The 14191-nt window shown below is 42.6% G+C and overlaps 1 protein-coding gene across 1 annotated transcript in view; it reads right to left on the reverse strand.

Annotated features, from left to right (window-relative positions):
• Positions 1-3284: 3284 nt before the first annotated feature.
• LOC124718754 (multiple epidermal growth factor-like domains protein 10) overlaps positions 3285-14191 on the reverse strand; it is a 105746-nt gene continuing 94839 nt past the window's right edge. Inside the window, exons 7-9 of the mRNA XM_047244368.1 lie at positions 11787-11931; positions 6187-6306; positions 3285-3711 (exon numbers count right to left, since the gene is read on the reverse strand). Of these exons, the coding sequence (XP_047100324.1) occupies positions 3543-3711; positions 6187-6306; positions 11787-11931 (434 nt within the window). The 3' untranslated portion in view covers positions 3285-3542. The remainder of the gene's footprint in view (positions 3712-6186; positions 6307-11786; positions 11932-14191) is intronic.

The raw sequence follows: 14191 nt of genomic DNA on the forward strand, positions 1-14191 counted from the left end.
CTAGGGATGTTTAGGAGTGTAGAAATTTCGCATGACACCCAGTCACCTGGCCATATTCGAAGTCCGTGAGTTCCACAGAGCGCCCCATTGTGCTTTCTCACGTTGTCTAATGACTACCTACTGAGGTCGCTGATATGGAGTACCTGGCAGTAGGTGGCAGCACAATGTAAGTAATATGAAAAATGTATGTTTTTGGGAGTGTCCGGATACAGTAATTTGCCCACAGTAATTTGCGTGGTTTTATCTGCAAATGAGTAGGATTACAATGTTTTGGAAGAATCAGATTCTGTGGTAGTATTCTAATCATAAGCTAATAAGTCATAGAAACTACATTTCTACTTTCCGTTAAAACCAACTGTGACGAAGAAAACAAATCAACACTCTGTTGTGTATATAATTTTTGTTTAGAATTATGCATAAAGGCAAAGAATATATTTGAGGGAGATCGTTTGTCTAATGGTTCAAATGCCCTGCTATCATAGTCAAAACAGAGCGAAAATTTTAACAAAACTAGACATTTTCACAGAACAGCATCCTATATGTCGCAGTTAGTTTTAACAGAAAACCTACAAATTGTTAAAAAAATATATAGACAATGTTAAATAAATATTTATTAGAACATTGCATCAAATCCGAAGTGAATTGATGAAGTACTTTTCGAGATTTTTGGTAAAAACGTTTCCACTTTATGTGTTATATATAGTTATGATATATTTACAGAATTTATAGCCAGTGTCCATCCAAATGTTTATTATATTAACAGTTAAAAAGCTGAATTAAATCGGTCAAGAACATCTCGGATATGTGCTATGTTTGTGACAACCCCCCCCCCCCCTCCCTCACACACACACTATATATATAATCACCATTGGCCATTCATTGGACAAATATATTATACTAGAACTGACATGTGGTAACATTTGCACGCAGTTTGGTTGCGTAGATCCTGAGAAATCAGTAACTAGAGCAACCATCTCTGGCCGTAATAACGGCCTTGATACGCCTGGGCATTGAGCCAAACAGAGCTTGGATGGCGTGTACAGGTACAGCTGCCCATGCAGCTTCAACGCGATACCACAGTTCAGCAAGAGTAGTGACTGGCGTATTGTGACGAGCCAGTTGCTCGGCCACCATTGACCAGACGATTTCAATCGGTGAGAGATCTGGAGAATGTGCTGGCCAGGGCAGCAGTCGAACATTTTCTGTATCCAGAAAGGCCCGTACAGGACCTGCAACGTACGGTCGTGCATTATGCTGCTGAAATGTAGGGTTTCGCAGGGATCGAATGGAGGGTAGAGCCACAGGTCGTAACACATCTGAAATGTAACGTCCACTGTTCAAAGTGCCATCGATGCGAACAAGAGGTGACCGAGACGTGTAACCAATGGCACCCAATATCATCACGCCGGGTGATACGCCAGTATGGCGATGACGAATACACGCTTCCAATGTGCGTTCACCGCGATGTCGCCAAACACGGATGCGACCATCACGATGCTGTAAACAGAACCTGGATTCATCAGAAAAAAATGACGTTTTGCAATCGTGCACCCAGGTTCGTCGTTGAGTACACCATCGCAGGCGCTCCTGTCTGTGATGCAGCGTCAAGGGTAACCGCAGCCGTGGTCTCCGAGCTGATAGTCCCTGCTGCTGCAAACGACGTCGAACTTTTCGTGCAGATGGTTGTTGTCTTGCAAACGTCCCCGCCTGTTGACTCGGGGATCGAGGCGTGGCTGCACGATCCGTTATAGCCATACAGATAAGATGCCTGTCTTTTCGACTGCTAGTGATACGAGGCCATTGGGATCCAGCACGGCATTCCGTATAACCCTCCTGAACCCACCGATTCCATATTCTGCTAACAGTCATTGGATCTCGACCAACCCGAGCAGCAATGTCGCGATACGAAAACCGCAATCGCGATAGGCTACAATCCGACCTTTATCAAAGTCGGAAACGTGATGGTACGCATTTCTCCTCCTTACACGAGGCATCACAACAACGTTCCACCAGGCAACGCCGGTCAACTGCTGCTTGTGTATGAGAAGTCGGTTGGAAACTTTCCTCATGTCAGCACGTTGTAGGTATCGCCACCGGCGCCAACCTTGTGTGAATGGTTCTGAGTACTATGGGACTTAACATCTGTAGTCATCAGTCCCGTAGAACTTAGAACTACTTAAACCTAACTAACCTAAGGACATCACACACATCCATGCCCAATGCAGGATTCGAACCTGCGACCGTAGCGGTCACGCGGTTCCAGACTGAAGCGCCTAGAACCGCACGGCCACACCGACCGGCTTGTGTGAATGCTCTGAAAAGCTAATCATTTGCATATCCCAGCATCTTCATCCTGTCGGTTAAATTTCGCGTCTGTAGTACGTCATCTTCGTGGTGTAGCAATTTTAATGGCCAGTAGTGTATATAGGCTGCACACACACACACACACACACACACACACACACACACAAACACAAACACACACACACACACACACTATATATATATATGAGATCGTTTACTAGAGTATCATGTAAAAATCTGAAGTAAACTGGTCAAGAAGTTTTCGACAGTTTTGATAACAACCTTAAACAACGATTTGTCTTTACATGGTACCATAGACATTACTACTAGTGTTGCTATTACACGATCTTCATGGTATAAAAAAGATGAGTTATTATATGCATTTCATAGCATCTATGCATATGCTAATCTACATAATGCCTGTGTAATCTACACTGATAAACATTTGCAGAATAAAAAACTGCTATGAGTGCACAAAAGTTGGTGTGACTCATCAGAAATCCTGGATACAAATCAGTGGGTTACATCACCTTTTCGTTCTCTTCCCTCCCTGTTGTCGAAGATGCAGATGAGACCAGGGAGTTCTATTTCGTTATTGAGACCAGATAGGCTCTTTTTGTAATCAGCTTTGTTGTTATCCGAAATCTGCCATTACAAGCAGCGTAATTAATGAATAAACAATTTGGCATACTTACCAATACGATGCTACAGAAGTACATACTTGGAACATTACTATGCTCCATGGGTGGTAACAAGCCAAAAGGCAACTTAAAAATCAGTTTTGTACCTTCTGCACCTTATTAGTGCAGAAAGATTTTCTATGTACCCCAAAGTCCACCACACAGTACTAATGCATTGATACTGAATCTACATTGTTCCCAGCCCCAAAGAGCAGACTGCGCGGTACATGATTAGATATCGTCATATGTGATCAAATCGAGCATAAAAAGATGAAAGAAATAAGCAAATAGAAAGACAAATACTTTAATAATTAGTGTCATTTATTTATTTTGAAGGAACACATACAGTTATTTAACTTTAATTATCCAGATACAGTGAGCTTCAGAGGCTTTGCTCCACCAAAAAGTGATACATTTGATGTTTACCTTGCGAAAAGAAGGTTTGTACTATCTGTGAAATGACACTCATATCCTGATGCTTGACACTTGTAGTGATAAGAGATAATCGCTGCTTCCGGAATCTGGTGCTGTGAAGTAGGAAGCCAGCTGTGTATGCAGTTAGTCACCCCACACGCAGGTGTGGATACGGAGAGGGTCCTTCATATAGCCCTCCCAGCACTCGCATGTCTCTGGGGCCACGCAGTCCCCGTTGACACACCCATATCTGCATACGGGCTCACATCTGACGGGAGCCTTTGCCTTCATCTCAGCTCGCGTTCTCGCGTCCCTGCAGAGAAAGGAATCAGATGGGTACACATCAAGCACTAAAAGTAGCAGACGAGTTTTGTTCATCTGGGTAACCAATTAACTGACAGTGGCCAGAGCAGGAAGGACATAGAATGCGCAGAGGAGTTCCTGGTATAGAGAAAGTTGTGAACGTCAAATATAAATTTAAAGGTTGCAAGATCCTTTCCTGAAACTGTTTGATTGAAGTATAGCCTTGTACTAGTGACAGGAATGATCAAATGAAAACAATCGATTCATTTGGTTACTGGAAAATCATCGATTCATTCTGTTGTAGTTTAATGGATCAGTTGAATTATCCATTTAGTCTTTTGAATGATACCAGCCTATGGCAACAACAGAATGAAAACAAAAGGTTGAGTGTAGTTTCATGTAACAGTTAAATTATGCATTCATTCATTCCTTTGTGTGAAGTCAGTCTATGGAAACAACCAAATGATAACAGTCGATTCTGTCAGATGGTGGAAAACAATCAGCTCATTTGGATTGGTTTTATGTTTTGATTGAATTTGATTGAATGTTTTGGTGATGGACTGTAACGAATCCAGATCGTCTCCAGACATCGTGTGAGTTACTGCACAGAAAAACTGGTTTGGTAGTTTTATAAAATTTTTGGAGGTAAGTTTTCAAAAATGTGCAATAATTATTGACACTAAGTAATTTATTAAATAAAAGAAACGTAGATCTTTGTGTATTGCTTGGTGTTTGCCTATGACTACAGTCGATTCTGTCGTTATATTGTGAATTCAAAGATGGCATGTCGGCTATATGGAACATGTGATATTTCGTAAAAGTCGCTTTGACTGTGCAAGTGCTGAGAACAAAGATTAGATTCTCGGCTTATTCAGACGGATGATGCAAAATGAATCACCTGTTCTACATAAACAAACAACTTTTCAAAACTTTCTTTTAAGGTTAATAACATTACCATATTCGTTTTCGAAAAAAATTGTTTCTTTCTTGTATGGAGAAGTAATTCTTTTGAGACTTAATATATTTTATGTACATAAAATTTGTTTATTCACAATTTTACTTGATTCTCCACATTTTTACAACCCTATTCCATATTTCCCAACTGCTCCATATTAACCCACAAGTGTAACTTTTCTTAACAACTTTTTTTGGTAGTAGGTAAATTTTAAGTCTATTAAAAGAAATTAAAAAAAATCAAAAACGTATCGCCAAATAGTTAAAGTATATTGTAAAGAGTGTTTGAGAGCTAAGAATGAGTGGAATTTGGAGATACAACTAGAAAAGTAAACAGTATCCTGTAATATCCAAATTTCATCTAGAGAAACAGATTGATCAACAAATGAACAACTGCATTTGAATGGCAGCCATTACCTGCTCTTCCAACTTGTTGATGACAAAAATAGTGTCATTCTTCCCATTAAAGTTAATATGTCTGATATAAAAATCTATTCTTACATTTGTATCTTATTACCAAATAAACTTCAGTTTCTCTCTTATGTACAATTGCATTTCAGTTTCTTTTTCTTATACAGGATGTCCCAGAAATGATGCGACAAACGTAGAGGGGTGTAGAGCATGTCTTGGGGAACAAATTGAGGATAAGAAAAGTGTCCAGAGACGTCATCTACTGATGCTACGGAGGATCGACTGCCACCCCTTCAGCAGCCAATGTTACTTATTACATTGAAGGACCGTAGGCGGAACATATCGCAATGTTGGCTGCTATCAACTGATCGTGACTGATTGCTACAATCGCCAGTGGAGAAGATGGAGCTATCTGGTGCATAGATATGCCTCCTCTCCGATGAATGTGATACTATGGTGCCTTGGTGGATGACAGTTTCGGACAAGGGCTTCCATCCACAGTATACCGAAGAGCATGGAATCTTTAGCGGACTCCAGAAGACAACAAAAAGTGCGGATGGAAATCCGTGCCTGAAAACGTCGTCCACCAAGGTAACAGCACATATTTGGAGAAATAGCTTTTCTACACAGCAGCTAGCTCCATCTTCTCCATTGAAAATCATGGCAATCAATCGCTATCACCGAATAACGAACAACATTTCGAGACGTTCAGCCTACAGGTATAGTCCATCAGGCTGGAGACACATTTGCTGTCGAAGGGGTTGCCTAGCGGTAGGCGCCAGCACCTATAACTTCGATGCTATGCAGCAGCAGAGGATGACGTTTCCAGACGCAGGTTCCTATCCTAGATTTGTTCCGTAAGACACCCTCTGCAAGCCCTCGAAGTTCACAGCAACATTTCTGGAATACCATGTATACAGTTTAATTAAAACATATCTAATATCTACTAGTAGTACAAATTTATAGACACTAAACAAAAGTAAGATTCTTGAAAAAGTTCTTATTTCTTTTCTAGTATCTTTTGATGGATCACAGGATTTAAAAATGATGGAACAGCTCTGAAGCTTCATAATTTTGACAACCACTGACTTATCAACGGTAGTGGTCAGTTTGTACTCACCTGTAACCAGTGCCGCAGTTACACCTGTTGTGACGAAAGCATCCCCCTTCTGGACAGCCTGGAGGGCACCATGGCTTGCAGCTGAGCAGGTTACTCGTCGGCCGTGGATTCCGCAGCTTCCTGCAGTATGGAGGTACATGTTGCGTCTGAGGACATGTTTGCAATTTGCTGCTCTTAGAGTACACTGTCTGACAAAGAAAAGGTGAGGCACCCAGGTGTGGAGAAAGAAACAACATGAAACTTCACACTCTGTGATGTTATTGCAATGTTTACAAAATTGAGTCAGATTTCCAAAGAGCATTCCATTAATTATGTGAACTCAAAGTGCAGTGGGGGGTGGGGGGGGGGGGGGGTTTGGGGTCAGGTAAAATTCACAATCCCATTTAAAAGGGGGACAATGAAAATCTCATATCAGCTTATTAATTCAGAGAATATACGGAAAGCCGGTAGTGACAGGTGTGAATATTACCGAACTATTAGTTTAAGGGGAGGTTTACTATTTTTTGGTTCAACAAATCGATTTTTTTTGAAGTTGCATTTCTGGGTCCATAAAAGTGTTTAGAATCCACCCTTGAAACGGTTTTTCCGAATACGGAATGGAAATGTTTGTCATTCGCGGTTAAACAAAAAAATGCACCTGCCTGATATCGGCCTTTTTCACGCAACAGCTTTTTTTTTTTTTTTTTTTTGAGAATTTCGACTTTGTAGCTGCGAAAAATTATTCTATGTGCTTGCCCATGACTAAAACTGATAAAGTGAACAAGGAGCTTACGACGTGCTACGGTTTGGTAATCCGACGGCATTCCAATTCGGTGGAACAGATGAAAAAGGCAATTTGGGCAAAGTATTTCCACAAGTGTTTGACGGATGACCACCAACAACACCAAAATTGTCTGGCTGGGGAAACTAGTTGGTGCAAGTGGCGCATTGCAGAGGCTACCGGACATCTGGACGAATATTAACACGACCAGCCGCTCTCCAGAGAAGTTCGAAGCGTGATTCATCCGATCTACGAGGCCCTTTCGGAGGACGAGTTATTTTACCGGTGTTTGGGAAGAAACACACAAAGTTCAAATGAAGGTTTGAACGCGTGTGGAAGTTAGCCCCCAAGCATTAGCATTCTGGTGCGAAGACTGTGGAGATTGCGACTTTCCTGGCAGTGAGCAGCTTCAACGAAGGGTATTCAGCAATTGTGAAGACCATGACAACTATGGACGTCGCCCTGGGACTCTATTCGACGCAGTTCGCCAGCATTCGGACGACCACCGGATTCAAGCGGCCGTAAACTGCTTGTAACCGGCCGTACGAGCGGCCCTGGAGCAGCGGAGGATGGCCCAGATCGAGCAGAACGCCATCTATGAGGAAGGAGGACTATTTTATGGGCACGGAATAGTAGATTGAACGTAAGTTCCACAATATTGCATTTATATGTAGTCAAAACTTCAGTCGCGTTTTTCTCGAAATGACTTTATTTATCGCGCGGTATGATACTTCAAATCTACTGAACCGATTGGCATGATGCTTTGTTTCCGACGAAGCTAACTAAATTGTCTAGGAGTTGAACCACTTTTATTCCGATCCATCAACTATAAATATTTTCACTCGGTCGACGAAGTCGAAAAATCGATGAAAAAACATTTTTTTTTTCAAATGGACGCCATTTTGTTTCCTATGGTCCAAATAACTTAAGCGAGGTACAACTCCTAAAGAAAGTTATATGCTTCGCTAACGTCAACTCAATTTTGATTTCAAACGAGCCGGCTGACCTATGACGTACGGCGCCTGGAGGTCTACATCGAAATTTTGTTTCGTTTGGACGGCACTTGCGCCTTTGCTCTTCGACATTTACGGTCGAAAAAATTCCAGTTTCTAGAAGAAATATCAATAAACATTTTGGCCAAATTTGACGTTGATATCTATAACTCATGCCGAGAAAAAAATTCTCAAAGAACATGCTTTTTTCGGGCCAAAGAAAGTAAACGTCCCCTTAATAAGTCACTTAAGAAATACTAACACGAATTCCTTAGAGAAGAATGGAAAAACTGGTAGAGACCGACCTCAGGGAAGATCAGTTTGGATTCCGGAGAAATATGGGCACATGCGAGGCAAGACTGACACTCCGACACTTATTTTAGAACATAATTTAAGGAAACCAAACCTACGTTTTTAAAGTACTGGCCATTCAAATTGCTACACCACGAAGCTGACGTGCTACAGACGTGAAATTTAACCGAAAGGAAGAAGATGCTGTGATATGCAAAATGATTAGCTTTTCAGAGCATTCACACAAGGTTGGCGCCGGTGGCGACACCTACAACGTGCTGACACGAGGAAAGTTTCCACAGATTTCTCATACACAAACAGCAGTTGACCATCGTTGCCTGGTGAAACGTTGTTGTGATGACTTGTGTGAAGAGGGGAAATGCGTACCATCTCGTTTCCGACTTTGATAAAGGTCGGATTGTAGGCAATCTGGATTGTGGTTTATCGTATCGCGATATTGCTGCTCGCGCTGGTCGAGATCCAATGACTGTTCGCAGAATATGGAATCGGTGGGTTCGGGAGGGTAATACGGAACGCCGTGCTGAATTCCAACGGCCTCGTATCGCTAGCAGTCGAGATGACAAGCATCTTACCCGCACGGATCGTGCAGCCACGTCTCGATCCCTGAGTCAACAGATGGGGACGTTTGCAAGACAACAACCATCTGCACGAATAATTCGACGTCGTTTGCAGCAGCACGGACTATCAGCTCGGAGACCACGGCTGCGGTTACCCTTGACACTGCATCACAGACTGGAGCGCCTGCGATGGTGTACTCAACGACGAACCTGGGTGCACGAATGACAAAACGTTATTTTTTCAGATGAATCCAGATTCTGTTTACAGCATCACGATGGTCACATCCGTGTTTGGCGACATCGCAGTGAACGCTCATTGGAAGCGTGTATTCGTCATCACCATACTGGCGTGTCACCCGGCGTGATGGTATGGGGTGCTATTGGTTACACGTCTCGGTCACCTCTTGTTCGCATTGACGGCACTTTGAACAGTGGACGTTACATTTCAGATGTGTTACAACCCGTAGCTCTACCCTTCATTCGATCCCTGCGAAACCCTACATAGGATAATGCGCGACCGCATGTTGCAGGTCCTGTACGGGTTTTTCTGCATACACAAAATGTTCGACTGCTGCCCCGGCCAGCACATTCTCCAGATCTCTCACCAATTGAAAACGTCTGGTCAATGGTGGCCGAGCAACTGGCTCGTCACAATACGCCAGTCACTACTCTTGATGAACTGTGGTATCGGTTGAAGCTGCAGGGCAGCTGTACCTGTACACGCCATCCAAGCTCTGTTTCACTTAATGCCCATGCGTATCAAGGCCGTTATTACGGGCAGAGGGGGTTGTTCGGGGTACTGATTTCTCAGGATCTATGCACCCAAATTGCGTGAAAATGTAACGACATGTCAATTCTAGTATAATATATTTGTCCAATGAATACCCGTTTATCACCTGCATTTCTTCTTGGTGTAGCAATCTTAATGGCCAGTAGTGGACGAGTACATTCTCTCAATCATTCTCACGCACTCACATGGCAAAATATAATAAAATAATTTTGACCGATTTTTGTATTACGTCTTGCACAGTGACTGTTGTTTAAAAAACTAATTTTCTAATTAATTGATTTTTATGCGCTGATGACTCTGGAATGGCTTCAAATGATAATGAAAGTCAATCTATTATTGTTACTAACTTGGTTTTAAAAAATAAGCGTAGGTTTTAGGAGTTTTAGGTAATTCTCTTTAGTTCCAGAACTATAATAAATAAAAATCTGCAATTTGGACAACATCATTCCATTAATAGCAGAAGGCTGTGTACCAAATTGTAAGAAAATCGGATAATAACTAATATGGATTATTTAGATTCGTGGAGGGTATGAAACTTCGTATCGACTGAATGTTACGCTATGCAGTTCTCGCGGCAGGCAGCGTCAGCTGTGCTGTGAGCAAAGCATATATATATATATATATATATATATATATATATATATATATATATATATATATATATATATATGTGTGTGTGTGTGTGTGTGATGGTCCATTGATAGTGACCGGGCCAAACATGGCACGAAGTAATAAGCATGAAAGGAAAAAAACTACAAAGAACTTGTCTAGCTTGAAGGGGGAAACCAGATGGCGCTATGGTTGGCCTGCTTGATGGCGCTGCCGTAGGTCAAACGGATATCAACTGCGTTTTTTTTTAAAAATAGGAACCCCCATTTTGTATTACATATTCGTGTAGTACTTAAAGAAATATGAATGTTTAATGGACTACATTTTTCGCTTTGTGATAGATGGGGCTGTAATAGTCACAAACTTATAAGTACTTGGTATCACGTAACATTCCGCCAGTGCGGACGGTATTTGCTTCTTGATATATTACCCGTGTTAAAATGGACCGTTTACCAATTGCGGAAAAGATCGATATCGTGTTGGTGTATGGCTATTGTGATCAAAATGCCCAACGGGCGTGTGCTATGTATGCTGCTCGGTATCCTGTACGACATCATCCAAGTGCCCGGACCGTTCGGCTGATAGTTACGTTATTTAAGGAAACGGGAAGTGTTCAGCCACGTTTGAAACGTTAACCACGACCTGCAACAAATAATGGTGCCCAAGTAGGTGTTCTAGCTGCTGTCGCGGCTAATCCGCACATCAGTAGCAGACAAATTGCGCGAGAATCGGGAATCTCAAAAAAGTTAGTGTTGAGAGGAATGTCGTTACACGTATTGCCAAATGCATTGAGGTTGACGGACATCATTTTGAGCATTTATTGCATTAATGTGGTATTTACAGGTAATCACGCTGTAACAGCATGCGTTGTCAGAAATGATAAGTTCACAAAGGTACACGTATCACATTGGAAAAACGGAAATAAAATGTTCAAACGTACCTACGTTCTGTATTTTAATTTAAAAAAAAAAACACCTGCCCGTTACCAACTGTTCGTCTAAAATTGTGAGCCATATGTTTGTGAGTAATACAGCGCCATCTATTGCAAAGCAAAAAAAGTGGTCCAACTAAAATATTCATATTTATTTACGTACTACACGAATATGTAATAAAAAATGAGTGTTCGTATTTTAAAAAAAACGCAGTTGATATTCGTTTGACCTATGGCAGCGCCATCTAGCTGGCCAACCATAGCGCCATCTGGTTTCCCCTTTCAAACTAGACAAGTTTCGTTCTTTAGTTTTTTCTTTTGACGCTTATCTCGTGAGATATTTGGCCCGGTCACGATCAATGGACCACCCTGTATATATCTCCTGCAGCCACCGCACAAGACGGCCGCGTGCCTCACTTCAACAAACTCGCTGCATTACAAGCTTGTCAACTGAAGAGCCGAAACCGGTAGCCACACAATCAATGGCGTCGTAAGAACGAACGGCTGTAGCTGTTTCATTTTCTTACAGTTCATAAAAGCTGTGGAATTCAATCAGAAAAAAGAAATCTGTGAGGCCTGAGGCTGAAATGAATAAGGAATGAGTTAAAGAGAAAACCTGAAACAGAGCCCTACCACCGTCGTGACATACCCGTTTTCGTCGTAGCAGTCGACCGTACCGCTGACTGCAGGTCCTGGTACAATCTTGCTCGCGCTTTGAGCCGCGGCGCAGGCAGCTATGAAGACGACGACGTAGACTACCAGCGACGACATGACGGCAAGTTCCAGTTGTGCTCAGCCGACCAATGTCGAATCTATGAAACGAGAGTACAACATTAGGCTTCTTTTATACGGTGCGAAATCGTTGACTAACACCGCTTCCTCGCGCTGTGCGGATACCGCAGATAAAAACGTTTGTGCCCACACAGCCCATCCCCCTGTCTGAGTTATCTACCGCAGCTCGCGGCCAGAACGCGGAAGTTCCGCACAGTCGCCGACCGAACGGAACAGGTAGTCGCTCACACGGAACAGTTGCCGCTACCGGTACTATGCGGCAATAGCTCCGTATCCATTCATTTTCCTTCTACGGTTGTCCTGCGGAAGTTGCGCCGTCCTCTACCTGTTGTTATTTTCCTTCTTCGCCAACCAGTAAACTCTCGATACTTTAAAGAACCGAACTCCCAGGTATAAAAAAAAGCTTCGAACTTCTACATCTACATGACTACTCTGCAATTCACATTTAAGTGCTTGGCAGAGGGTTCATCGAACCACAATCGTACTATCTCCCTACCATTCCACTCCCGAACAGCGCGCGGGAAAAACGAACACCTAAACCTTTCTGTTCGAGCTCTGATTTCTCTTATTTTATTTTGATGATCATTCCTACCTATGTAGGATGGGCTCAACAAAATATTTTCGCATTCGGAAGAGAAAGTTGGTGACTGAAATTTCGTAAATAGATCTCGCCGCGACGAAAAACGTCTTTGCTCTAATGACTTCCATCCCAACTCGCGTACCATATCTGCCACACCCTCTCCCCTATTACGTGATAATACAAAACGAGCTGCCCTTTTTTGCACCCTTTCGATGTCCTCCGTCAATCCCACCTGGTAAGGATCCCACACCGCGCAGCAATATTCTAACAGAGGACGAACGAGTGTAGTGTAAGCTGTCTCTTTAGTGGACTTGTTGCATCTTCTAAGTGTCCTGCCAATGAAACGCAACCTTTGGCTCGCCTTCCCCACAATATCATCTATGTGGTCTTTCCAACTGAAGTTGTTCGTAATTTTAACACCCAGGTACTTAGTTGAATTGACAGCCTTGAGAATTGTACTATTTATCGAGTAATCGAATTCCAATGGATTTTTTTTGGAACTCATGTGGATCACCTCACACTTTTCGTTATTTAGCGTCAACTGCCACCTGCCACACCAAACAGCAATCTTTCCTAAATCGCTTTGCAACTGATACTGGTTTCCGGATGACATTACTAGACGGTAAATTACAGCATCATCTGCGAACAACCTAAGAGAACTGCTCAGATTGTCACGCAGGTCATTTATATAGACCAGGAACAGCAGAGGTCCCAGGACGCTTCTCTGGGAAACACCTGATATCACTTCAATTTTACTCGATGATTTGCCGTCTATTACTACGAACTGCGACCTTCCTGACAGGAAATCACAAATCCAGTCGCACAACTGAGACGATACCTCATAGGCCCGCAGCTTGATTAGAAGTCGCTTGTGAGGAACGGTGTCAAAAGCTTTCCGGAAATCGAGAAATACGGAATCAACCTGAGATCCCCTGTCGATAGCGGCCTTTACTTCGTGCGAATAAAGAGCTAGCTGCACAAGAACGATGTTTTCTGAAACCATGCTGATTACGTATCAATAGATCGTTCCATTCGAGGTGATTCATAATGTTTAAATAGAATATATGCTGCAAAACCTTACTGCAAACCGGCGTCAATGATATAGGTCTGTAGTTCGATGGATTACTCCTACTACCCTTCTTAAACGCTGGTGCAACCCGCGCAATTTTCCAGTCTGTAGGTACAGATCTATCGGTGAGCGAGCGGTTGTATATGATTGCTAAGTAGGGAGCTATTGTACCAGCGTAATCTGAAAGGAACCTAATCGGCATACAATCTGGACCTGAAGACTTGCCCGTATCAAGCGATTTGAGTATCTACCTCTAAGAAACTCATGCTAGCAGCTGTTCGTGTTTAAAATTCTGGAATATTCAATTCGTCTTCCCTGGTGAAGGAATTTCGGAAACCTGCTTTCAATAACTCCGCTTTAGCGGCACAGTAGTCGGTAACAGTACCATCGGCACTGCGCAGCGAAGGTATTGACTGCGTTTTGCCGCTTGTGTACTTTACATACGAGCAGAATTTCTTCGGATTTTCTACCAAATTTCGAGACTGTTTCGTTGTGGAACCTATTAAAGGCATCTCGCACTGAAGTCCGTGCCAAATTTCGCGCGTCTGTAAATTTTAGCCAATCTTCGGGATTTCGCGTTCTTCTGAACTTCGCATGCTTTTTCCGTTGCCTC

Source organism: Schistocerca piceifrons, chromosome 10 (genome assembly GCF_021461385.2).
Source record: "Schistocerca piceifrons isolate TAMUIC-IGC-003096 chromosome 10, iqSchPice1.1, whole genome shotgun sequence".
Taxonomy (NCBI): Eukaryota; Metazoa; Arthropoda; class Insecta; order Orthoptera; family Acrididae; genus Schistocerca; species Schistocerca piceifrons.